General features: G+C 41.9%; 1 protein-coding gene across 1 annotated transcript in view; it reads right to left on the bottom strand.

The window, feature by feature from the left end:
- Ttc6 (tetratricopeptide repeat domain 6) overlaps positions 1 to 26,347 on the bottom strand; it is a 164,202-nt gene that overhangs the window by 131,575 nt on the left and 6,280 nt on the right. Inside the window, exon 2 of the mRNA XM_051196046.1 lies at positions 5,269 to 6,183. Coding sequence (XP_051052003.1) covers positions 5,269 to 6,168 — 900 coding nt within the window. The 5' untranslated portion in view covers positions 6,169 to 6,183. The remainder of the gene's footprint in view (positions 1 to 5,268; positions 6,184 to 26,347) is intronic.

The following is a 26,347-nucleotide window of genomic DNA, read 5'->3' as shown; positions in this document are numbered from 1 at the left end:
AGAAATAAAGACGACCTAGAACCCTCCCAGGGGAAAACCGAAATGTACATTCAAGAACTTCAGCACACCCAACCAGCCTCCTTTGGCTGTCTTGTTCTGAATATCTCCTGACAACCATAGAACACCCTGGCTCATCCTGTGAGGATGCCTGAGCATCTAACCACAGAACACTCTGGTTTATCTAGTGGGGATGGCTGAGCATCTCTAACCTTAGGGGAACAGCTTGGCCTACCCAATGGGGACACCTGAGCATCTCTAACCACAGGAGAGCACCCTGGCTTATCCAGTGGGGATGCTGAAATGACTCTGGGCATAGGACAAGCAGTGTCATGAGAAGAAGATGCTAGGCTGAAGGGAAAATGTGAAAAGGATGCTGCTGCCTAGAGATGAGAGAAAAACCTAATGCAGCAAAAAGGGAGCCAAGGCTGTAAAGAGCAGGGAGGGGTAGATGATAAGGATGAGCCACTTCTAGTGCAGGGCTATCTTCTTGTCTACAAAGAACTTAATCATTTTATGGGCAGCTCCCTGATTTAAAAAAGAAAGAAAGAAAAGAAGACTGAGGTGTAACACTGTGATGTTTGTTTCTTTAAACTAGCACACTACCAAAAGTGTCTTTAGATAGCCTTGGCTTGGTGGTATTTTCAGTTGCCACTGATCTTGCCTGGTAGTATTTGGGGAGTGAAAGCTGGAGTGGAAATCTGAAGTAGGTTCTTTTTGGTTCAATTCATTGGGGATGGTGGTTTTCACATCTTCAGTTGCCTGTGATCCAGCTTATTTGAAATATTTTTTCAATTAACTAAAGACTGCTATAAATAGGGAAGGAACACTGAATCTGTTTTGTTAAATTTCCCTACACTGGAGTGAGACTGTGTGAAGTGGACAGTTTCATGAGACTGGTTCTCTCTTTCCACCTAAAGATGGTTCTAAGAAAAACAGGTCACCAGGCTTCAAAGTAAGTACCCCCAACCCCAGCAGGGTCTCTCTGAGTTGTGTAGCCCTGGCTGCCTAGAACTCACTATGTAGACCAGGCTGACCTTGAACACACAGATCTCCTCAATGCTGGGGTTAAAAGTGTGTGCCACCACACCTGGCTAAACTAAGTATTTTTACCCTGAGCCACTTTCTCAATACTTCTAAGTGAATACAATTTTTATTAGTTTTACTTTTTTTTTCTACACATGTGAACTTTTTTTCTTCTGGAGAGGAAGCTAGCTGCTTGCTTTTCATTCTGGCTCATGATTACTAACTACAGCGTTTATCTTCTCATATCTTTGACTGATTAATCCCTTTGTCTACATATCCTGCACATTGTGATGGAGGCAATAAATGGTTGAGAACATTTTCACTCATAACTGACACTCAATAACCCTGATAAAGTAACAAGAGATTTCACAAAGTCCACTTACATTTAGAGAGTGAAGACTTTCGGTTTCTATTGAAGACTGTACAGATTCTAGCTTCAGAGCATGTGATTATTAGAATGAATTTGAAGCTCTGTCCTTGAAGAGCTAACAGAAAATCATCTTCTCTTTTGTATATGAGGACTCTGCATTCTTTAACTTTCCTTACCACGTAATGGCAGACACATTCTACAGCTCCAGATGACCTGAGAAATTATCCCTATATGCATGAGTTTAAAATGCAAGGCTCCATATTGAATGCTTTGTTGACACTGGTCCTAGGGAAGGCTATGAAAGTACTGGCTATAAAGCCTTTTCCCAAGTTCTCAAAATAGAAATTGCTCAGGAAATCTGAGACTTTGTTAAAAAGCACTTTTATTTAGTTGTTCCATCTTTTACAGTCTTAATGCCCCACTTAGAGTATATTATCCTATATTGTTATTTATTCCTTTATAAATCAGACACAAGGAAAGAAGGCAATTGCCTAGGATCCAGAGTAGGCACAGCAACCAAAGAAGGAAACATCTGCCCAACAAAGGCCAGATATCAAAACCAAGAAATACTTCATCGTCTTAACTCTAGATGCTTAATCCCAATGCAAAAACACAAACATGAGTTGCCAGGAAAATGTACCTCCTACAGAACCCAAACACCCTACTGCAATAAGCTCTGAGAAGAACAACAGGGACTGAATTACAAGTATGTTTAAGAGCCTTAAAGAGAATATCAATAAATTCCTTAAAAAGACCATGAAAACACAAATAGTTGAATGAAATAACAAAAACAATTCAAGACATGAAGATAGAAATAGAGTCACTAAAAATATCCAAACCAAAGTAAATCTGGAAATAAAAAAATAAGGATGCCAAAAATAAACCTCAGAGGCAAGCATCATCAATGGATTACAACAAAGGGAAGAGGGAATTTCAGATCTTGAAGACAACGTAAAAGAAAAAGATAGCTCAAAAGAAAAATGTTAAACATTAAAAAAAAAAAATATCTGGGCACAAAACATCTGGGAAATCTGGGATGGTATGAAAAGATCAAACCTACAAATAACAGGGGTACAGAAAAAAAGAAAAAATATAAGGACATAACCTGCAGTAACTACAGAAACTGGAAAAGTAAAACAGGTCCAGTACCAGTGATCTTAGTCACGTTTCTATTGCTGTGAAGAGACACCATGACCACAGCAATATTCGTAAAAGAAGTATCTGAGAGTTCTACATCCAGAACCACGAGCCGCAGAAAAGAAAAAGCCTTTATGATAGCTTGGGCTTAGGAAAGCTCAAAGCTTACCCCCACAGTGACACACTTCCTCCAACAAGGCCACACCCCCTAACCCTTCTCAAGTGGTGCCACTTCCTGATGAACAAGCATTCAAATATATGAGCCTATGGGGGCCACTCTGATTCAAACCATCACACCAATATAGGGGGCTTGGGAGCAACAGAGAGGGGAATAGCAGGGTACAAGCAATCAGATCAGGGAAACAGGAAAAGAAGAGGTTCTTTAGGGAAGGTGAGGGAGGTAAATACAGAAAAAGATGGGAGGTGGGCAAAATATCAATAATGATAGCTGAAAAGATTACAAGGAAGAATACTATTAACTATTTCCCTTATTAAATATATATATAATACATGTAGTTTAGTGTATAAATATGCATATCTACTTTTAATGAACCTTTCTCATTTGGACTGACACTGCTCCCCTCCAAGGACCAAAGACCACCTAACAAAAACTCCAAACCAGAGATGAGGAGTTTTCTTTTGAGTTGATGACCAGGGATAAGAGACTCCCCAAACATACAATCTATTGTTGTTGCCCTTGGTTACCAGAGGTAGAAAGTAAGTCCTTAATTCTGAAGACATCATGCCCTTCAGAAACAGGACCAGAGAACCCTGAGCTGGAACTGACCTGAATGTCCCCTCCCTAGGGACTAACTTTCATGGTACTAAAAGGCAGAATGCAAGCTTTCAAAGGAAAAAGCCAACCATCAGGCCTACACAGCCAGCCATGATGCCTATTAATCAAATTGAAGACCACCATGGTGTGATAACTCTTGGTGCAGTAGTGGCACACATACCTTGGCAATATCCAACAGCTCTTTAATTGGACTTAAGATCTGCTCAAAAGAAAAGAAAAGAAAAGAAAAGAAAAGAAAAGAAAAGAAAAGAAAAGAAAAGAAAAGAAAAGAAAAGAAAGGACACCATGCCAGGTACCGGAAACCTAGCCAAATAATCAACGCCAGTGAAGTCATGGGTACTGAAGGAGAACCTACGACTACTAACTTACTAAACCAGCATAATTCCTAATAACAATCTATAGACATTTGTCCTTATACCCGCAGATAAGGGTAGTCTTCACCATTCAAGGAAACTTCTATAGTGGTCAAGAGACCACTACAGAAAACCAAGACCAATCATAATGCAGAGTTGTGGACTCCAGTCCCAAAGCATATGTTTTCAAAACACTCTAGTACCTAAGGTTCATGAAACATTGTAGAAGAGGGAGAGAAGTGAGAGCCAGAAGTTCAGGGAATTTCTGTGAGATTGCATCTCTTAGTAACATCAGACCCTACACTCACAAAGTCTCAACAACAGGACTGTCAAACACTGAGTGACGAACATTCCAAACTTTACAAGGGAAGCCCAAGAGGCCTCAACTCTATACAAGGAATTCTAGGCAACTGAGTAAAGCTGAGAGAAGGAAAGGTGTTCCTCCACAGGGAAGAGCCCAATCAGTTGTCCAGTGCCAAAAGGTCAGCCCTGAAAACATACATACAAGTATCATTATATAGACTCAACAGATTATATTTAAGAATATGTTTATATACAAATACATATGCATGTGTACAATAACAAATAGTGAAAAAAAGAATTTGAAGTATATGGGGGAGGGGGTTAAAGGGAGAAAAGGCAGCCAATTTTTAATTAAACAATGACCTCAAAAATAAACAAAATATAAAAATAAATAACTTTTTAAAGTACTTTGAAATTTCATCTTACACCAAGATCAGTAAAACAAATGACAACTCATGCTGGCAAAGATGTGGGGAAAGGAAAACACTTTTTCACTGCTGGTGGAAATGCAAAAACTAGTACAGCCACTACGGAAATCAGTGTGACAATTCTTCAGGAAACTGTGAATAGATTTACTTCAAGATCCAGCTCTACCACTCTTGTGGTAGATATCCAAAGGACTCTAGATCCTACTACAGCAACCCTTGCTCATCCATGTTGACTGCTGCTCTATTCATAATAGCCAGAAGTTGGCTGATGAATGGGTAATCAAAATTGTGGTATATTCACACAGTGGAATATTATTCAGCTATTAAAAAGATGAAACTTGCCTGTAAATGGATGGAGCTAGAAAAAAAAAAAAAATCACCCTGAGTGAGGTAATCCAGCCCCAGCAAAACAAATCATGTTTTATCTTTTATGCAGGTGTTGGCTTTATACTTTCAATATGTATGCTACCATATTGCATAAGCTCAGAGGGTAGGTACATAGAAAGGAACTGTGGATGGAATAGAATACACCATTGTGGAGAGAAAAAGGGAAAACTAGAATAGGAAAATTATACAGTGAGGGGGAATGGAAGAGAAGGGTAAAGGAGGGAAGGAACAACTAACACCAAAGGCCATTTGAAAATGCCACATGGAACCCTACTGCTATAGACGCTTCTTCCTACAATATATGAATCTGTGAAAGGAATCTAAATGGGGTCACCAAACAATATCCCAACTAGGCATGTTACGCCACCAAGTAAAACAGCCAGAGCCGGGAATGTATATATGCACATGTATGCTTGACGTGAGTACGTAACCTAGAGCTCGCACACCTGCTAACTAGTCTAGTTCACCTACTTCCATAGTGAGGTCGTAGTTCTGGCCCAGGATGCTCTGGATGAGCTCCTTGATGGTCTGGTCTGAGGCCAGCTGGGCCTCTGACTGCAGAGAGGCGATGATCTCCTCTATGCTGGTGGGGATGAAGCGTGCCACGGGCAGGGGCCAGGTGGCCTGGCTGGTCGAGCTTCCGTCACGCCCGCCTCTGGACGAGGGCCTGATCCACCGAAATCCGCTCATGCCCTCGCGCAGGAAGTAGGTGTGGATCCGCAGCTTGCGCAGCAGCCGTCCGCTTTCGTCGGCCTCGCTGCCCAGGCTGGACAAGGAGCTGGCCAGTCGGTACCGCTGGCGGGACACGTCGATCCCCGGGGCTTCGTGCGAGGGGCTCATGGCGAACAAGCGCCGGGACACCGGCTCCCCCCAGATCTTGATGAGCGGCTTGCGGAGGCGCAAGCGTGGCCGCAGCAAGACCACAGGCCGGGCGGTGCCCGCCTGCCGGGCGATGGCCGGTGGCTCTCTGGGGACACAGTGGCGCAGGTACGCCGAGCTCCGCAGGTAGAAGTCCCGCGGGCGGAAAGGCAGGGGCTTCACCGGACGGCGCCGCGTGCTCGGCGGCGCCCCCTGCAGGTCGGCCGTGGCGGAGCGCTCTGAGCTCTGCGCCTTAGACGATGAAGGCAGTGGCGGCTTGGCCGCCCAGGACACTTTTCCCTTCCCCTGGGTGCTGTGCTGCTGAGCCTCCTGGTCCTGGTCCTGGTCCTCGAGGTCATCCTCAGAGCTTGCACCCAAAGCCGACCTGACAGCCAACTTCTGCTTTAATTCGGAACATTCCTTTTTGGACTTCTGGCGAATCTTCTCAAGCTCTTTAAACATGTACGATTCTTCTCGGGCTGTAAGTCCGAAGTGCTTCGGGATGATGGACATCTTGACGAACTTGACCTGTAAAACATGCAACACCCCCAATATATATATACATAAATATATATTCAACAAAACAGGTTAATAAAATCCCAGTTTTGGAAAATGTCTCGGGATAGGAATTACTGTGTTCAAGTAATTTTATCTCTTTATCTATGGCCTTTCACAGGAACCATGAAACCCCTCTAAACCAGTAGGTCTCAAAAAGTGAGATCCTTTCATGGGAGTCACCTATGACCATCAGAAAACACAGATATTTACATTACCATTGGGTTCATAAAAACAGCAAAATTGGCAACAAAATGGTTTTATGGTGGGGGAAGGGCAGGGAAAATGTCTCCACCACATGAGGAATTGTATTAAAAGGTCGCAGCATTAACTAGCAATTTTTTTTCCCAGGATAATTCCCATGCCCCTTTGGACCTATTTTAACATTTGTTGTTTGTTTGCTATTTTTCTAGACAGGGTTTCTCTGTATTACAGCTCTGGCTGTCCTGGGACTCCCATTGCAGACTAGACTGACCTCAAACTCACCAAGACCCGCCTGCCTCTGCCTCTCTCCCTAGTGCTGGTATTAAAGGTTTGTGCCACCACTGCCCAACTTAACATTTTTTTAGACTGTAATGTTGTGTCCCACTTGCAACCCAGCAAGACTCCCCTAAGTATAGGCACAGAAACCCTAAGGTAACAGGGATAATAGAGAATAGTGGTCTCCAACTGTGCTCCCCTCCCCCACGGCTCGGACTGGGCCAGCAAACGTGTTCCTCGATTACTGGGAAGTTTCTCAAAAATATAAAAATTACATTGGACAAGTTCAAATTGGGGCATTTTCACATAAAAATATCTCTTAGGAGAAAAATTGAAATCTCTGCACTGGGTCTTATAGATGTTTGCCTCTTCCATCTCCAGCTGGTCCTAGGTGCCTCCCTTGTCCAGTCACTCTGCGTGGTGTCACTTTTGCTATGGCACAGTGAAGGAAGAAAGAGATGAGGTCAGCCTCAAGGCAGAGTTACAGGTAATGCACAAAGCCTTGAATACTAGATGAATATTTAGCTGTGAGCTACTGGAAACTACTTGAACTTTTTAACAGAAAAGTGGCTTGACAAAATTAGTACTTGGGGATGGTAATAGTACACAGAGGGAAAGGCGGACCAAGAAGCTTGATGGCTTTAACCTGAGGCCTGGAGTTGGGTAACTGAGCAGAAAGAAAACAGACATGATGTGGTAAAGATGATATAGCACCTGGTCAACGATTAAGGAAAAAATGGGATCTGGGTATGGTTGTGTAAGCCTGAAACCTAGCAGTCTGGAGGTAGAAGCAGAGACAAGTGTGAAGCCAAGGCTGGCCTCTGTACTGAGTTTTGGGGCAGTCAAGGCTATACCGCAATATCTTCCCTAAAAAATTATATATGTATGTATGTATGTTTGTGTGTGTATATGTATAAGTTTATTTATATATAATAATTTAAAATTTTAAATATCAAAAATAAATGGGAGCAACTAAAAGCACATCAAAACAACAACAACAAAAAAAAAAAAGATGCTTTGATAGTTTAGGGAGGTAACTCAATGAGAAGTTACTTGCCAAACGTCAACAAGACCCTGGGTTTCATCCTAGCTGAAAATAATAAATGAGACCCTTGTCTCACTTCACTGAAGTCTAGGCCATAACCAAATGCATAATAAAATTTTTGTTCACCCAAATGTACATTTCAAGATGGTTAAGAAGGGAAATTTCATGTTGATTATTTACTATAAATTCTAAATGCTATTGTCTTGTCAGCAGGATTTTGTAGGATACCTGTGGTTCCCATGTGAATTCTGAGATCTTGAAAGTATTGAGATTATTACTGAAAGCTGGGAGGAGCTGCAGAAAAGGACCAATGAGATACTCTGCAGGCCACTAAGGCATAAGAACAAGGGAACAAAGAAAATGGCATGAATGGGGCTCCCGGGAATCCAACAAGAGTGGCTTGAGGCATAGAACTAAACTGATGAAAACAAAAGCAGAAAATCATCCCCCAGAGGAGTGAGGGCAAGCCAATCCAGCACTCACCAATCCCAGCGCTCAGGAGGCAGAGGCAGGGCAATGAGGAGATAGAGTGCTACTGAGCCAATATAGAGACCTTGTCTACAAATAAACAAACAAACAAACAAACAAAAAATTCCAACAGTTTCTAAAAGAAAATCCAAAGCCAAGGTTCTTGGACAAGCAATTAAATAATGAAGCAGAAACAACTTCAGAATGCTGTTGTTTTTTGTAGGTCTGATTATTCAACTAGAGATCATAGATACTGAAAGAACTATTTAAGATGTAAATGTTCCCCAAGGGATTTGAATCTAAAATCACATACATAACATGGAAACCAAAGGCATCCTTTATACCAATGCTCTAATTTAAAATAGGATGGAAAGTCTTCATAAATGCCAAAAGAGTAAGTATCTAGATAAATGCATAATAAAAATGTACTAACACTATATGGATAAATTTTAATTTTATTGAAGGTCATAAAAATTAGACTACTAATGTTCATTAGTGATAATCCAAATATCTTAATTATAGCAGATGGTCTCAAGATATTACATTGATTTCATGTTACACAGAAATATAACATTGATATTTAAATTTTTTTGAAATTATTTAAAATAATAAATAGAATTACCAAACACTATGAAAAGAGAAATGGAGGATTTGCACACCTGCCCCTCTGTGAGAGAGTGCCTGGATAATTAAGACTTGAAAGATAAATCATAGAACTGAAACACTACCATTAGAACCAACAGGGATGGGGAAAGAATTTTGAGGTATATGAAATATATTATAAAGACAGAATCTTAGTGGTGACAGAAGGAAAAAATGCCTAATAAATCATGCTGGGGCCATTGATTGGGTACTTAGGAAAGAATTAGGCCTTGATTTTGCCAAAAATAAGCCAACATCTATTTAAAATATGTAAAATTAAATATTTAAAGCATTTATTTGCTTACTACTTACCCATATTCCTTGATTATACTCATATTAATATGAAAAACAGTTGTCTTCCTAGTAGAAGTTATTTACTTCTAGAGTAATAGGAAAAAAATTATCCCATTTACCCATTTCTGAAACATGCCATACTGACCCTAAACTGAAGGCCTTCGCAGCATGACAGAGCTGTCCTCTTGGAACTAATAAGCTTCCTTTCTGTACCCAGCTCCAACAATGATGAGTTCTGGGGAGACTAGTCCTGGGATGGCTCAATTCTATATATACCAGAGGGTTATACAAAGCAAAAACTAAAAGGTGTAGTAGTACACACCTTTAGTCCCAGTCCATGGGATGCAGAGGCAGGTTGAATTTTAGGTCAGCCTGCTCTACATAATGAGACCCTGCCTCAAAAAACAAAATGGGAAGGATAGGTAATGAGTTAAAAACTACTGTCTGTTGTCCAACCCATAAAATATGAAGTGAGTTCTAAACTTGGAGGAAGTTTCCTCATGTAAAATCTCCTCATAGTACTTCTGTCCTTGCTGTTTGCAGGAGTAACTTTGTGTTCACAGGGTGACCATCTGCGTGTGACAGAAGAGCCCACAGTGGAACAAGTCACAGACCAGAAGTACTGGGTTCTCTCTCCTGCTTAAACTTCCCTCTTCTTCATTCCTGTTCTGAGTGCCCTGCCCAACTTCTGGGCCTTGTCATTTGTTCCTGATGTTTAAACAAATGTCCATTGTTTAACACTTGTACATACATTCCCCCCGTGAAATCTGGATAGAACAGTTGTTTATTGTGTCCAAAAAAATAAACTAACAGGAAATACCGCTTCAAATTAGATAGACGGGAGCTCCCATCTGGCACTCAGGCTGGCTGGCATCTCAAGGCTTATGGGCTGCTTATGGAGTTGGCTGCCTGTGTCTCCCCACCCACCCACCCCTCAACACCACTGAATAAGGATATTACTTTAAAATTTGTTTTCTATATCTTGAGGGCAGCCTACAAAGAAAAGCTACTTCTAGTTTGAAGATGCCCAAAGAAAAATAATACAGTTGTCCCCAAATAAGTAATGCAAGAAGGGCTCAGATTTTCTGCTCATAACCCAAGCAAACTAAGTCTAACATAGTCTGAAATGGAGCAGAGTATACTTAAAAATCTTTGGAAGTCAAGCAAGAATTTCACTCTCCTGTTCTTTCCAAATTCCGAAGTGCATCCCTTTCCTGTCTCTTGTACTGGAAGTTCGAGGCAGTAGGCAGCAAAGGGTACCAAGACCCAGCTTTTGCTCCTTTGCCACCAGGCCAATTGAGGCACCAGGAAGAAACTCTGGCCAGAACTAGCTAGACACCAGCTGCTAGAGGTTCCCAAAGTGCTTCCTATAGGAACTCTACACTTCAATGCAAGCAAGCTCTTCTCTGGTTCTTAGGGCTGTTGTCACTTCTATTGGAACACAAAGCCAAAGTCTGCTCCAGGTTCATTTTTCCTTTTGAGCAAAGCTCTTGCAATATTGCTCTGGGTATCCTAGAATTTGCTGTGTATACAGGCTGGTCCTCCTCCCTCTGACTCCCAAGCATGGAATTACAGGTGTGGGACAACACACTCTTCTCCAGATTCTATGTGAAATAGACTATACCAAACACTCCCCAGGTGAATTAGGCCCAAGCTTCAGGAAGCCCTGAAACCCAAGGAAAGGAGTCCTGCATGTTAGGCCTTACTCTTCCCAAAGCTACCCTGGCAGTGGGGCCAAAGCCAAGGCCAGTAGCAAAATGGTTTACCTGGCTTGTCCTCGCAATACAAAGTTAAGGTGCCTCAACGGAGAAGTGATTCATTAAGAACAGGATCCAGGCTCTCCTAGGTCCATAGCTGAAACTTGTCCCTGGTTGCTAAATTGATGTTGATATCAACTTTACTAAAGTTCCAACAGAAACTCCTAAGCCAAGAGACAGGATGGCTTCTCAGATGGCAAAAGCTCCATCCCTGACAAGGAAAATAAAAATACTATTAAAATAATGTTTGCTTTTGAAAACTCAATGGTTAAAACAAAAAGATCTATTTGTGCTTTGACCAGAATTTCCTTAAAGTGTAAAAGAAAATATCCTATCATATAAATAATTGATGGGAGATGTCATTCTGTATATGTTTCTCATACTGGTTTAATGAATAAAGCACTGTTGGCCAATAGAAAGCAAGATAGGCGGGATAGGAGACAAGGAGGAAAGAGGAAGTAGTAAGGAGGGGTCAAGATGGAGAGACTGGGGAGACGAGTCGCTGGCCTCTTTCCCCGGTAAGAAGACCACGTGAAAATATTAGATTAACAGAAATGGGTTAATACTTAAGACAGAGCTAGCCGATAAGAAACAAGTAACAGGCCAACAGAATTATATCAAATACAGAGTCTCAGTGTATTAATTGGGGCTGGCGTGGCAGCGGGACAAGACCAGGCGGCGGGAGGAAAAACCATACTCCTTAGAAATAATTCCACTGAGAATGGAATAATAACTTCATATTTCCACACTTTCCATAATACTTGGCTACTTGATAAAGAGAGAGCCAACTATTAAAGTTGACCTGGAACACAAGTTTGCACCCATGCAACACACACACACACACACACACACACACACACACACAGCCATACATGAAGGCCAATAAGATGGTTCAGAAGCCACCCAGACTTGAAGACCTGGATTCAGTTCCCAGAACCCACATGTGTTGTGGAATACTAGTTGAAGTTGTGTTAATTTGTTTATGTTGTGAAGCATTTGTTGAATGATGCAAAGATGTGTTACATTCTTTTATGTTGCATTTGTTTTACCCTGTGAACCTGTGTAACTTCGCCTGCCTAAGGCACCAGATTGGTCTAATAAAGAGCTGAATGGCCAATAGGCAAGGCTAGCAGCCAGAGAGAATAAATAAGAGAAGAAGAAAGAATAGGAAAGGGGGAGAGAAAGATGCCGGGCCAGTTACCCAGCTACACAGCAAGCCACTGAGTAAGACGTAAAGGTATATAGAATAGAGACAAAAGGTAGAAGGGATAATTTAAGGAAAGCTGGCTAGAAACAAGCCAGGATAAGGCTGGGCATTCATAAGTAAGAATGACCCTCCATGTGACTATTTGCCAACCGGTAGCACCCCCCCTCCCAAAAAGAGTAAAGAGCAAAGAGTAGAAACAACCAACTACAACCATGGTAGAAGGAGAGAACAGACCCAAGCAAGTTGTCCTCTGACCTCAACATATATGTGCACTGGGCACATATATGCCCCCCAATAAATAAATGTAATCTTTAAAAATATACCATGATAAAACACAATATTTTGTATATAATCTAAAAGTGAAGGGGTAATTCCTTTGGGGGGGGACAAAAGAACATCATACACCGTAATAATTTTTTTTATGTATTGTTTGGTCTCCAAGTATTCGTGTGTTTTTTTTTTTTTTTTTTTGAGATTACTCTTGCTAGTTATTATTTTATACTTTTATTCCACTGTTGTCTGCTGAGATGAGGAAATTATCACAATCTTTGTGTTTGTTAAGACTACTTGTAACCTATAATGTGGCTAATTGTAGGGAAGGTTATGAGTATTGCTGAGAAAAATGTGATTTCCCTATCATGAATGAATTGTTCTGTATATGTTAAATTCAGTTCATTGTTGGTACAATTTAGCTTTGATGTTTCTTTGCTGGTTTTTAGTTTGGAAGTTCTATCTAGATGTGAGAATGGGATGTTGAGGTCTATCAGTATTATTGCATCAGAACCAGTTCTTTTATGACTTTAGTGTGTGCTTTATGAAGCTGGGGTGCTGAAGATTCAGTGCACATATATATTTATCATAGTTATGTTCTCTCGGTGAATCATCCCTTTATTACTATGTAGTGGGATATTACTTTAAGGTGTGGTACTTTTCTTTATGCTGTGGAGTATTTGTTTTAATGATGAAAAGATGTGTTGCATTCTATTATGTTGCATTTTTTTTTAACCTCTGTGAAGCCATGACTCTTTGCCTGTCTAAAACACTTGATGATCTAATAATGAGCTGAGTGGACAACAGTGAGGACAGAGAAAGGATAGACTGGGCTGGCAGGCAGAGAGAATAAATAGAAGGAGAAATCTGGGAGGAGAGAAGGAGAAGGAGCAAGATAGAACAAGGAGAGGGGAATGCCAGGAGCCAGTCAACCAGCCAGTCACAGAGTAAGTAAATGTAAGATAAACAAGATAAACAGAAAGAAAAAAGGAAAAGGAAAAATCCCAGAGGCCAAAGGTAGTCAGGATAATTTAAGAAAATGTAGTAAGAAACAAGACAAGCTAAGGCCAGCCATTTATAAGTAAGTATAAGCCTTTGTGTCATGATTTGGGAGCTGGGTGATTGGGCCCCCAAAAGAGCAAAAAGGAAAGGAAGGAAGGAAGGAAGGAAGGCAGGAAGGAAGGCAGGAAGGAAGGAATGAAACCAAAAAAAAAAAAAAAAAAAAACAATGCTCCATGTCTCTTCTGATTGTCTTGTCATTGGCTTGAAATCACTTTGCCAGCTCATTTGCATCTTCCAACTGCATGCTAGGTTTGTTTCCAACTTTGACTCTCATATTCTGGATATCTTTTCTAGTTTTGTGAGTTCTTGGTAACAACAGATACTTGGATCTTGTTTATCAATTCAGTCAGCTACCCTGTGTCTTTAGTTGGTGAGTTAGGGCCATTAATGTGTAAGGTTATTATTGCTAAGGCTTTGCTCTTTCTGGTGATTATGTTGGTAATTTCTCTGGTCCTTTGTTTATTGGTAAGTCTTTTCTCCCTCTCCTGCTGGCATAGGAATTTTGAAGATTTGTGGCACTGAACATGACCAATTCTTTCCCAGTTCTCTGTTGATCTCTTCCCTTCAAGGAATGCATTCTTTCCTCTTGTGCTAGCTAATTTTATGTTAACTTGATACAAGCCACAGTCATCTGAAAGGAGGGACCCTCAACTGTGAAAATGCCTCTATAAGATCAGGTTCTAGGCAAACCTGTAGAGCATTTTCTTAATCAGTGATTGATAGGGGAAGGTCAGCCCATGTAGAAGATGAGATCCTTAGGCTGGTGGTCCTGGGTTCTGTAAGAAAGCACGCTAAGCAAGCCATGACGAGCAAGCCAATAAGCAGCACTTCTCCATGCCCTCTACATCAGCTCCTGCCTCCAGGTTCCTGCCCTGTTTAGTTCCTGTTGTGATTTTCTTTGTTATGTATATTTATTATTTTAACATGCTGTATAAAGGATCCTTTCTGGTCTTGCCTATTAAGTGTCCTAAATGTTGACTGGATATACACCTTTTCACCTAGATTCAGGAAATGTTCTGCTATGATTGTTTTAATTGAAAATGTTTTCTAAGCCTTTAGAGTGAAATTGTTCTCTAAGTCTGTGTGTTGTGTAGCAACTTCTTCCATTTTGAAGGGAAGGAAAGAAGCTTATAAGAATTAGGAAGAAGAGGCTTGCAGGTCTCCGAACTGATGAAGTTTACAAGATCCCAAGTCTCCTCCCTCTATGAGACAAGCAGTAACACCTGCTGGAGAAAGACTCTTCTTCTGCCTGTGGGTTGTTCAGGGAGCTCCAGGGATGCAACTTTCATGAGTCATTGCCCATGCAGAATGGGCTTTTCAGTGATTCAGCTGCCTTTGAGTCATCCTTTTTCCTGTAACCCCAATAAACTCAATGGTTCACTAAGCTAGACTTGGGGGAAATCATTTCTTTGATCTGTAGTGCCCTATCTGGAGTGAATAGGCATGAATTCAGGTATCCCTTGGAAAGATGACACAGCATTAATCACAGATGTAGTTTTTCCATAGTGGCCAATAGATCTCAAATGTTTCGTTCATGTAATTTTTTTATTAATTTTTCTTTGTAGTTAACTGGACATTCCAACTCTTTTATATTGTCTTCCCATAGATCCATTCTATTGGTGAATCTTTCCACAGAGCTTCTTATTTAACTTCTTGAAATTTTCATTTCCAGTTTGTTTTACTACTTTTCCTTACTGAATTCTACTTTCAAATCCTATACTGACTTCCTATTACATTCAGCTTTATTTGTTATCTTGGGATTTATTCAGGGGGCTGTGCCTTTTTGTGTTCTTTGAACATAATTTGTAATCATTCTTTTGAATTCCTTGTCTGGGATGTCATCTAATTTTCTTTCATCAGGAGACCATTAGTAGGATTGGTAATTTCTGGAGCAGCCATGTTACACTGTTTTTTCATGTTGCTTGTGTTTTCCTATTGATACTTGCACACCTGGAGTTTATCATTGGATGATTTCTTTAAATTATAATTATTTTAGTGAAACTGGTTGCAATGTTCAAGACAGATTATGTCATAGTAAGGTTGAAGCACCATCCTTCTCTGCCATACCCACATTCAGGACATCACACACAATTCCTAGTACTCCCCTAAGAGTAGAATACTATCAGAAGTCACAGTGTTAGTCAAATAAAAAAAACAACCACCTCTTAAGCTCTCAGCATTTAAGAAGTAAAGGACGAGAGATAGAACTGTGCACAGTAAGAACCTACGACACAATGTGAAGGAGAAAGAGTGAGCCTGATGAACAGAGAGTAGGGGAAAGCAAATAGAAGGTGGGAACAACAGAGAGAGAGGAGGTAACTGTGACCAAAGGTTAAATAATGAGTGGGAGATGAGGAAGTACAATCAGATAGCCTAAAACAGTCCCAGCTCTGAGAAGCTGAGAGTCTTGAACCCCACAGACTAGGCAGCTGTCGTCTGGGGAAACATGTATCAAAGTAAAGACAAAAGAAAAGAAAGACTAGTGAAAAATAAAGAAAAAAGAGGGGGTAATGAGAATAGGACAGAACAGATGTATGAATGTGAAGTGGAGAGATCTGAGCTGATCACTCGCCTCACCCTCCTATTCCTTCCATGGCTTCCAAATGCCTGTCACACCCCTGGGCTGCCTTTTGCACAAATGTTTCATGGTTATCCTTCAAGATATTGGGTTGTAAATGCTGTTCTCGATGCAAGGTGGTCCTTTGCAAGCCTGGGTCACGAATGCTGGCCCTCTTTCTTTACAGGTTTCAAGTGTTAGTCCTACCCATTGGACAATCCTTTCTGGTGTCAGATACACAACCAGGAGCCTGTGTCTATCCTTCCCCTACGCCCCCACGATGATGCTGGCTCTATCCGGGTTCCCCTCACTGAATACTGCACAATTCTGGTTTGAAATCTCTTCCCCATAACTGAGAAGTGTTCTGGTCAGTTTTCAGCATATAATCGTGGAACTTGCTCTGAGTTTCCTAAGAGTGCAGCTTGCTCGCTGAGTGCCTGGGACCAGCACCATTTTAAAACAATCTCTATTATGGCTCCACTTGTCCCCTTGCTCACTTCATTTCTAATGACGTGTCACTGCTGCCTAGGTAGAATGCTGGGAAGAAAGTTTCATTTACAGTGCAAGTTTTCTTGTCTTCCCCTCTTTTTCTTTTTCCTTCCTCTCTTTAAAATGTCTGTAACTGACTTTGATGATCCCTCATGGAAGGCCTCACCCTCCCAAGGAACTGGGGGATGGGATGGGGGGGGCATCTGTGGGGAGTATGGGAGGATGGGAGGGAGTGGGAACTGGGATTGGTATGTAAAATAAGATTGTTTCTAATTTAAATAAAATTTATTTTTTAAAAAAATGTCTGTAACTGAAAGTACAGAATTTCTGAAGCTGTCTGTCCTATGCCGAGGCTCTGATCTCCTAGTCCCATCCTGTCTCTGGGAAGGGAGAACTCCTGAGACCACACTGACCCCTCCAGGATGGACTCCAGATTTTTTTCTCTTCTGCTCTGCAACATTTTCTGTTTTACTTTGATATTAAACTGTAGATGTTTGGCTGTCAACCACCCATTCTGATAGCTGTTACCAACTTTCTCCTGTATGTTCTCTGGAGACTGTAGCAGACTACGTAGGTTTGTTGTCTGTGGTCTGCAAAAATCCCCAGCAGACAATTTTAACAGAAAGTACAACCTAATTCTAGAATATTTTCAAATGCCCTAAAAACATCAAAATAATTTTCAAAACAGAAAAACAAATCTAGACAAATTACAGTATCCAGTTTCAAAACTTACTACAGGGCCAAGCATGATGGAGCATGCCTGTAAAGCCAGCCCTTGGGAGACAAAGACTGGATCGCAATCAAGTTAGTCCAGCCTACATGGTGAGACCCTGTCTTAAATGTAAACACAAAGAAATAAAACCCACATTACCCCCAGTAAGCTACTGTAATGATGCAAAGGGCCCTGGCAGGTCACCATCCTGAGTAAATGAATCTACTCACCAAAGTATGTATACTATCTACTTAAAACTGGAAAACACACAACTGCTCCTCTGTTCTCACACGACATTGCCAGTGGCTGCTTGGAGGGAGAGAGATCAGAGCAGGTGTGGTTGGCAGGGTGAGCAGAAAAAGCAGTTCAGTCATCTTGAATAGGAACAGCTCTCTGTTCTGAAATTAGATTGACTCCATTGGGAGTTCTCACCTAACGGTTGTTAAGGCTTGTCCAAGTCAAGCTGCCCCCTCCTCAGGGCGGCAGAAATAGTCAGCAATGATATTAATTGCCTCCACTGTTAGCTTTCGACCTCCCCACAGCTGTCCTGATCCCTCACCCCTTTGCCATCTACACCGCTTTTTTCTCAGTTCCCCAAAGCCTAATCTACCTACTTCCACTGGCAGTTTTCACCTTATCTCCCCTTCTACCTATGTTCCCTTTCCCACGAAAAGTTTTCCTTTAGTTCTAACTTACAGCCCACAGAAGCCCAGCGCCTACTCCAGCCCTAATTGCTTCTCAATGTCAGCCCTATATTTGAAGGTGAGTTTCGTGAAATTGGACTCTACCAACACACATGAGAAAGCGGGAACACCGGCTCAGACAAACCGTCACAGCCTCTCCAGAGTCCGAAGGAAATTACCTGCACCCAGGTCCACAACTTCTGCTCACCTGAATGGTTCAGGAGGCTCAGATCTTTCCTAACTGATGGTGATAGGCCAGGTGTCCCACAGGCCGCTGGGATATAAGGCCCAGGGCAGGCTCTGCCAGCTAAATAGGAAAGAAAGGACTGACTCTCTTGTTGCCCAGCAGCAAGCCTTGCCTCGCGGGTCCAGCACCTGAGCTGTGCACACGCTCCATTCCCAACCGCTACCACAGTGGACTCTAGAAACCAGCTCCAGATCCTTGCCCCAGAAGCTTAAACCCTGCAGGAGAGGTCTCAGTTCAACAGGTGGTAAACATGGATCCCAAAGGCTGCAGGGTCAGACATCACCCACAACAGTTGTTTTTTTCCCAGATTGGCCAACCACCCAGTTTAACAAACCATTACAGGCCCTTCTGTCTTCAGACACGCTACCATTTGCTTTTAAAGGGGTCTGTCTATGTTACCTGTCAGTTACCTGCTATGTTGCCCACCATGAGACCAGCTCTTGAAGACACTGGAACTCTGAGTCATGTGATTCAAGTTTCTGGAACTCACAGTTCAATATTCAGTTTTCCTGATGCAATGATTGGCCTTACCTGTTAAAGCTGAAGGTACACATACTTAATATCCAGTAACTCTAGAAAAACACATAGAATGCAAATTGTTAACATTTGTATTTGGATTTTTTTTAACCTAGCCATTTTGTCTATATGGCTAAAAATTGAAAACACCCAAATGTTCATCAAAAGCAAAATTCACAAAATGTGTAGTCATAAGACACAACAGCTTATACCAAGGAAATGAACCAAGCTCCACTTTTGGGAACAACACAGCAATCTCTCATACCTGCAATATTAGTCAAAGAAGTTAGATACAGAGTGGCCCATGTTGTCTGAATCTGTCATATAGGGTTCAAATCCCAGATCAGCATAAACTGGCACTTACAGATATATGCTCAATTTGTCTATTACAAATAAACACACACAAAAGTGCTCTCCACAGAAGTCCACATAGTAGTTGTGCTGACTAGTTTTATGTCAACGTGTCACAAGCTAGAGTCACTGGAGAGGAGGGAGGCTCAATTGAGAAAAAGGCCTCCAAGAGACAGGGCTGACTACAGGAAAGCCTATTGTTCATTTTCTTAATTGAAAATGGTTACTGGGGGAAGGTGTCCCCAGAGCTGGTAGTCCTGGGTTCTATAATGAAGCAGGCTGGGTAAGCTATGGTGAGCAGGCCAGGAAGTAGCATTCCTCCATGGCCTCTGCATCAGCTCCTGCTTCTGGGTTCCTACTCTATAAAGTTCCTGTCCTGACTTCCTTCCTTTCCATAATGAACAGTGATATGGAAGAGTAAACCAAAATAAACCCTTTTCTTCGCAAGTTGCTTTGGCCATAGTGTTTCATCACAGCAGCAGAAACCTTAAGTAAGACAGTAGTCATCTTGGGAGAGAGAAAGTGATGTCAAATAAGTACCTTGGAGAGTCTTGGAGAGGGGTGGGTTTGTAATGCTCTGCTTTTAATATAGTTGGTAGCTATTTGGGTTTTGTGAGTGTGATAAGTAAGCCATTGCATTCTGTTTCATCACTTACTTTTAAAGGAAGGAAGGGGAAAAAACAATTTAAAACCATGTAAATTGAAGTGCTTTATTTAGCACTTGGCACTTAGACTCTCAAATGTGTCACTCGATGGTCACTCCTGAAGGTCCTCTATGAAGCTCCAGGCACTGGAAGGAGATAACAGGAAGTTGCCCAGAAACAGCCCAATTGTGCAAATATACTCTAGCATTCTGGAGATTTTGGAGAAAGTCTTCCATTTCATTAAAGCAGGCAGGGTGTTTTCACCCTCATCTCTAAGATGGAGACAATAAGTTTAACTCTTCTCAGTTGACAGCTTCTGGGGAAGAGGCACCATATGACCAAGGCACCTTATAAAAGAAAGTGTTTAATTGGGGGCTCTCTTGCAGTTTCAGAGGGTGAGTCCATGATCATCATGGTGGAAAACATGGCAACAAGGCAAGAAGTCATGGCTCTGGAGCAATAGCTGAGAGCTTATATCTTATCCACAAGTTGGAGAGAGAGAGAGAGAGAGAGAGAGAGAGAGAGAGAGAGAGAGAGAGAGAGAGAGAGAGAAAGAGAAAGAGAGAGAGAGACTGGGGACTTTAGAAACCTCAAAGCTCACTTCCATTGACACACACCTCCAACAAAGTCATACCTCCTAATCCTTCCCAAAACAGTTCTACCAACTAGGAGAGCAAGCATTCAAATATAGGAGCCTATGGAGACCAGTCTCATTTAAACCACCATGGTGATGTTAGTTATTGATCTAAAGTCTAAAGCCATTTTATATTCATTCTGCAGAGCTTCATACTAAAACGCTAATAATTGTGGGATTATCTTAAAGAGAGGGAATTTGACTCAGAAGAACAAAATCAAATTATTCAAGCAGGCACTGAAATTCTATGATATAGTCAAATCCTTGTTACTCACTAATGTCTACTTGCTAGTTCTTTTGTTGTCTGCTTGTGGAACCATACCTGGTTCACACATGGAAAGTCCTGGTAAACTCAATATCACATCTCAGTGTCCATACTTCCCAAGTGTCACAATGGGATGATGTCCAAATTCTGTTCTCTGGGTAGAGAATTCAAGGTTTTTTATAATTAGAGCAAGCTCAATGATTTGGAAATTTGGAAAATAAAGGTATGTCTTTACTTCATATTTTGTACAAAAGTTCATTCAAACTGGATGAGAGATTTTTGATTTGTGTAGTGAAGACTTATAAGCATTCAACCACAGAAGTCATGGAATTATAATTCTATGTAGTTAAACAAAATATGATGCAGTTAAGAACCTGGTGAAAAATCTGTAACACTTGCAGCAAACATGAAATCATAGATATCTCTTCTAAAATTGAAGTGTAGCTCGGTGACAGAGCATTATCTAGCACGTACAAGTCCCTAGGGTCAATTTCCAGCATCATGAATAATCCTTTATAAGAGAAATAGATGCAGGCTCTAAAAATGGTGTGAATAGGCCATTCCACAATGAAGAAATATTGCTCAACCCACTAATAAACAGAGAATAATAATTAAAACAATGGTTGCTATTTTACCACCCAAATTTCAGTTAGTAATGGAGTATGTAAGAGTTAGTATTGCTCATCAACTTCACAAGTTTTAGAATCACCAAGGAAGAAGGCCTCTGGATGCGCCTGTGGAAGAGCATCTAGATTAGTTTAATAGTAGGTGACATAATTCTGGACTACAGAGGCAATGGGATCAGCCAGCCTCCTCCCTCCACAATGCCTTCTGCTATCAAGTCTTCCCTACTATACTGCAATGTACCAAATTGTGAGATGGAAGATTCCTCCCTCCCTTTCTTACTCCCTCCTTCCATTCCTCCCTCCATCCTTTTCTTCCTTCCTCCTTCCCTCTCTTCCTTTCTCCCTCCTTTTCTTCCTTGCTTCAATTCTTCCTCAAATTGCTTCTCATCAGGACTTTTCTCTCAATAGCAAGGAAAGTAGCAAATACAGACTACATGCAAGGTGTACAAGAAAACAGGATCACCCGGAGATTTTTAGCAACACCCTACTACATGTCATGGGACAGCTTACTTTAAGGTACTAAATACTTAAGTATCTTCTAAGAAATTTCACTCTTATGACGCTTTTCAAAGTAGAGTCATGCAAAATATTGAAGAATTTTTTCTTTTTTGTTTCCTGTTTATTTTTCAGATAGACTCTTCTAGTTGCCCAGACTGGAAAGAACTCAACTGATAAGCTTAAGTAAGCCTTCTGTCTCAGCCTTTCTGTTAGCTACAGCTTTCCATGGGTCTAAAGCTGTAAGCCATCATGATTGCTATGCAGCACTATTTAAATCATTGGTAACCAAAAATGTTGCCTTAAATTTAATGTCATTGGGGCTAAAGAGATGGCTCAGCAGTTACGAGTACTTGTTCTTGCAGAAGACATGTGCACCCACATACTGGTTCACAACCATCCATAACTTCAGGTTCTAAAGTTCTGATGTCTACTGACCCCTGTGGGTATGATGCATATACATACACTCAGGCAAAACAATCATACACATAAAGTAAAATTAATGCAAATGTTTCTAAATTTAGTGTCCTTAATGTCTAAAATGGTGTCAAATACACAGAATTCTCATTAATGACCACACACATATAACATCACCAACCTAGTATTAGTTAAGACTGAACTATTATCAAGTCACAAGCCTGAAGAGAATTGAACTCTAGATAGAACCGTGTACTGTGGGAATGAAAAATCCAAAGATACTAGGTATTTCTCAACATGTAAATGAGATCTCCTATAATGTGGACTTAGTTCATCATGGTCTGGTTACATTAATACAACTTTGCAAGTCTCAGTCCAGCCAAGGTCAAAACAGTCTTGGATAACTTCCCTTTTGGTTTGGGCTGTAATTGTTTTAGCAATTATATCAAGTACATTCTACCAAATTAAAGCGATCAGAAGAAAGTACATTATCTCCAAATTTGCTCCTATGCTAAACTCAGAGGCAGCCTTGCTTTCAAGAGCACAGCCACCCTAGAAACCACCACGGCTGCACCTCCACCTCAAGACAGTAAAAAGAAACAGGCAGAAACCTTATGATGAGTTACAAGAGTCAAATACTACACAGAAAAAAAACTGAAGACAGATTCTTCCCTCCCTTCAGATCTCCAGAGGAAACAATGGCCTGCTTGAAATAAAAAGAAGAGGGGTAGTAATAAGAAAGAGCTCAAATAATTATTTGCACGATTGTGCGTGGAGTTGGAGAAGGTCATCCATGTCTAAAAGCACTAAACAGGTATCACATTGGGGTTTGGCAGAGCCTGAGGGAGCTAAAGTGCATGAGAGGCTGCCAGGTAGGGAGAGGACTTGAAGGATAAAGCTGCAGATGTGCAAGGGAAAGGCAGAAACATGAACTCTTTCTTACCTCCCTCTCAGCCCTCTTTCCCCAGATTTCTGTACCTTTGCTCAACATCAGCCAAATTCAACTGGGAGCCCAAAAGTCAGGAAAGTTACACAACATTGTCCTGCTCCTTGGGGATAACAGCCTGAAGAATCTTTGCCCAATGTTTCCTGTACTGTTATTACCCCCATGGAAATGTATGTGCTGTGATGCGATTTCCCCTTCCTATGCTTCATCCTAGCATTGACTCCCTCCAGCGTTCTCCAGCAACACAGGTCACCACTCTTACCCTGTGGCGACCTCATTTGCCAGTCTTTCCCCAGGCCCTGAACTCTGAAGTGATTCTAACAACTAAGCTTGGAGAGTTCAGGGACAGGCCTCAGGAAGCCAACCACCTCTTCCCCAGGGTGTCCCAGAAGTCTGGCGCCAGGTATGATCTCAGTGTCCTTGGGTAGCATTTAAAAAAAAAAAAAAAATAGCAAGCATAGAGCAGAAAGAAAGCTCAGAGTAAAGTGACCCCATTGAAAAGAAAAGATACAAGTAAGCAGGTGTACTTGGCTGAGAATTACGGATTTATTTTTCTTGGAGGTTGGGGCTGACATTTAGCATTCCGCTTACATTTCAGCCCTCCAAAGGGCTTTGATTAGATGGGTTCCAAGCATGGTAATGCATTTGGGATTTTGCTGAGTTGAGGTCAGGACCATTCTTTTTTCTGAAGGTAGGTATGTAAGACAGTTGTACCGGCTTTGCAGCCTAAACACTGAGCTTAAAGCACGAATGCCCGGTTTGTGCTTAGAAAAACTAACAGCTCTCCCCAAAGTAAGCTGTAAAAACAGAAGCTGCATTTAGCCAGAGATCACTGCCTGAGATGTAGGTGTCCCAGCCCACTTTTCCAGTACTCTCCTCCCCCAATGCCAACCCGAGAAAAATTCATGAACTTTGAAGATGTGCTGTTTTCCTGTTCTCCAGTGATGGACATATTTTATGTCGGTCCCCATTTTTGTTACTCGGTGAAAGAGAAGTCAAAAAGTTATGACAGCCAGCACACAGAGCACAGATCCCTCTTAGCCCACCCAAGCACTGCCTGAAATTTGTGATTATTCATGGAAGCCCCTCCATCCACAACTGAACTCCAGACCTCCCAAATTCCCTCAGTAGGAGGGGCTAATCATTCATGAATCTTCACCCAGCAGATGGATCTGTGCCTGAGGATACCCTCTTGTGATTTGTTCTTTCCACATACTGTATTGTTTTTCTTAATTAAACTGTGGGACCCTACTAAGCCTTTTGTACACACAAGGTAATATTTATAATCTTTAGTGTTTGGAGGATCTACCATGAGTTCAGTATCCCTGCTTCATTTCAGGTGGACTTACATCCTAGAAAGAAACCTTTTTTTTTTTTTTTAAGGGAATTTAAATCAAATAGTCTCGAAGACAGCAAATAAAGACACCTTGCTGTAATGACATCTTGGGTTTGGGGGATTCTAGGAAATAGCTAAGTGATACTTCTCTCGATGAATATTAAATGGTTCCTTCTAACTCTTCCCATGGGGAGGGAAGTGGAATGAGGTATACGTAACAGGAAATAATCAATGGCATTCTCATCTCAGTTCACCTAAATTCAGGTATTGGGGGACCCTCAGTAGACCTAACAAGACTTCTCTTCCATTAGCCCTCCTTTCCTTTAGGGGTACCCCCTGAATCTAAGATTCCATCAGGCTTTCTCCAGGGCTTACAACGGTCCAGGGAATCCTGAGAGCACAGGAAGGAGACAAGCTGACACTCCCTACATCTGCCATTGATCCTGGGCTGGGACAACAATCTTTAGAACCTAGGGTAGCTAGAGCACAGCTCTTGAGAAATATCTACCCCTTTCTGAATGGGAGCGTAGTGAAGGGAAAATGTGTTCCTCTTGTCTAGTGGGTTCTGCACACCAGAGTCAGAGAACATGCTCTTTCATCATATCTTCATACCTTTAGCCTCTTTCCCCCAGAAGGTCTCTGGCAACGTGAGAGAGAGGGAGTTCAAGGTAAGGTTCAGGAGAAACCAAGGACCTGACCTATCCTTACACAAGAATACCACTGGAGTGGCCAACAGGGACAATCCAAGCTGGTCACCACAAACATAATCCTTGGAATGAGAAAGAGAAGTGGTAAGCCCACATCACCTGCCTCAAATCCCAGCATCCCATACTGCCTGTGTACCCAGACCTCTGTGAAGCTCTCTCCCTACCTTTTGTGGCCAGTGTGCTGTGCTGTCGGCTAGTATGAGATGAAGTCTAACATGCTGATTTTGACATTGAGGAAAACACAAGGCTCACAGAAAGCCAGTCTCCTGCAGAATCTATACTGGAATTCACATCTGATTCCAACCCTCCAACTCTCTCTCTTGCTGCAGTAACCAACTTTGAAGATAGTAACAGTGAAAAGCAGGAAGCATTCTGCTCAGGATTTATGTGGACCACAAAGCTAAACATTCAGCAGGAAGGAAGGAAAGCTTCAGGTACCAATACTTCTGTACCTTCCCTTCCCATAGAGATTGTTTTCATCATCCTAGAAGCTGACCTTCCACTCCACCCACAACAGTTGCAACAACAGTTGATCCCTCCCAGGATCACAGGGGTCCCTCCTTTCAGGAACAGGAACAGGAACAGGAACAGGTCCGGCTCTGTCAGGCCAGTCCCTCAGGCTTTGTTCTCTCCCAGACGCTGCCAAATCTAGGCAGGGTGACCAAGATCCCCATTTGGAGGAGGGGAGTATTGCCTGAGCATTGATCTGCAGACTTGGGATAGTCACTGGGTGCTCAGATCCCTACTCCATCCCTAACACAGGCTCCTCAGACACAGTCTGAATCACCTCTGCCCTCGGTTTTTCCCTGTCTCTTATGAAGGTGACCTGCTTTATCCCCATTCCAGCACCTGCAGGGGTTTTAGAAGCCCCAGCTCCAGTGTAAACTGACCTTCAATCCCATCAGTGGGCTTTATTTATTGACACCACTTCTCTTGGCAGGGGATGCTAGGGGTGGTCATGGGGAGGTCAGAAGGGAACCAAGATTCACAATGGAAGGTATTTTTTGGCTTGGTCAGAGGGTGGGGGGTCTGTTAAGGGAAATGCAATCCACCAAAACAGCTGCACCTTCCAAAGCATTTGCAGGAAAACAAATTTACATCAGCCCTTCTCCATCCTATCTCCCAATATAGCGAGCCTGGCTCTCCCCAAGTTTCAAGGGGCTCTCCTTTAACTGAGCAGCACAAGATGCCTCATGGAGATAGAGGGACACAGAAGGCCAGATGTGGCTGGGGGAGTGGCAGAACCCTCAGAACAGCCCAGAAGAGGAGACAGGATCTCCTCTCCTA

The sequence above is a fragment of the Phodopus roborovskii genome, unplaced genomic scaffold (genome assembly GCF_943737965.1).
Source record: "Phodopus roborovskii unplaced genomic scaffold, PHOROB, whole genome shotgun sequence".
Lineage (NCBI taxonomy): Eukaryota > Metazoa > Chordata > Mammalia > Rodentia > Cricetidae > Phodopus > Phodopus roborovskii.
Note: the sequence above shows the minus strand (reverse complement) of the source record. Positions and strands in the feature narration are given on the sequence as shown.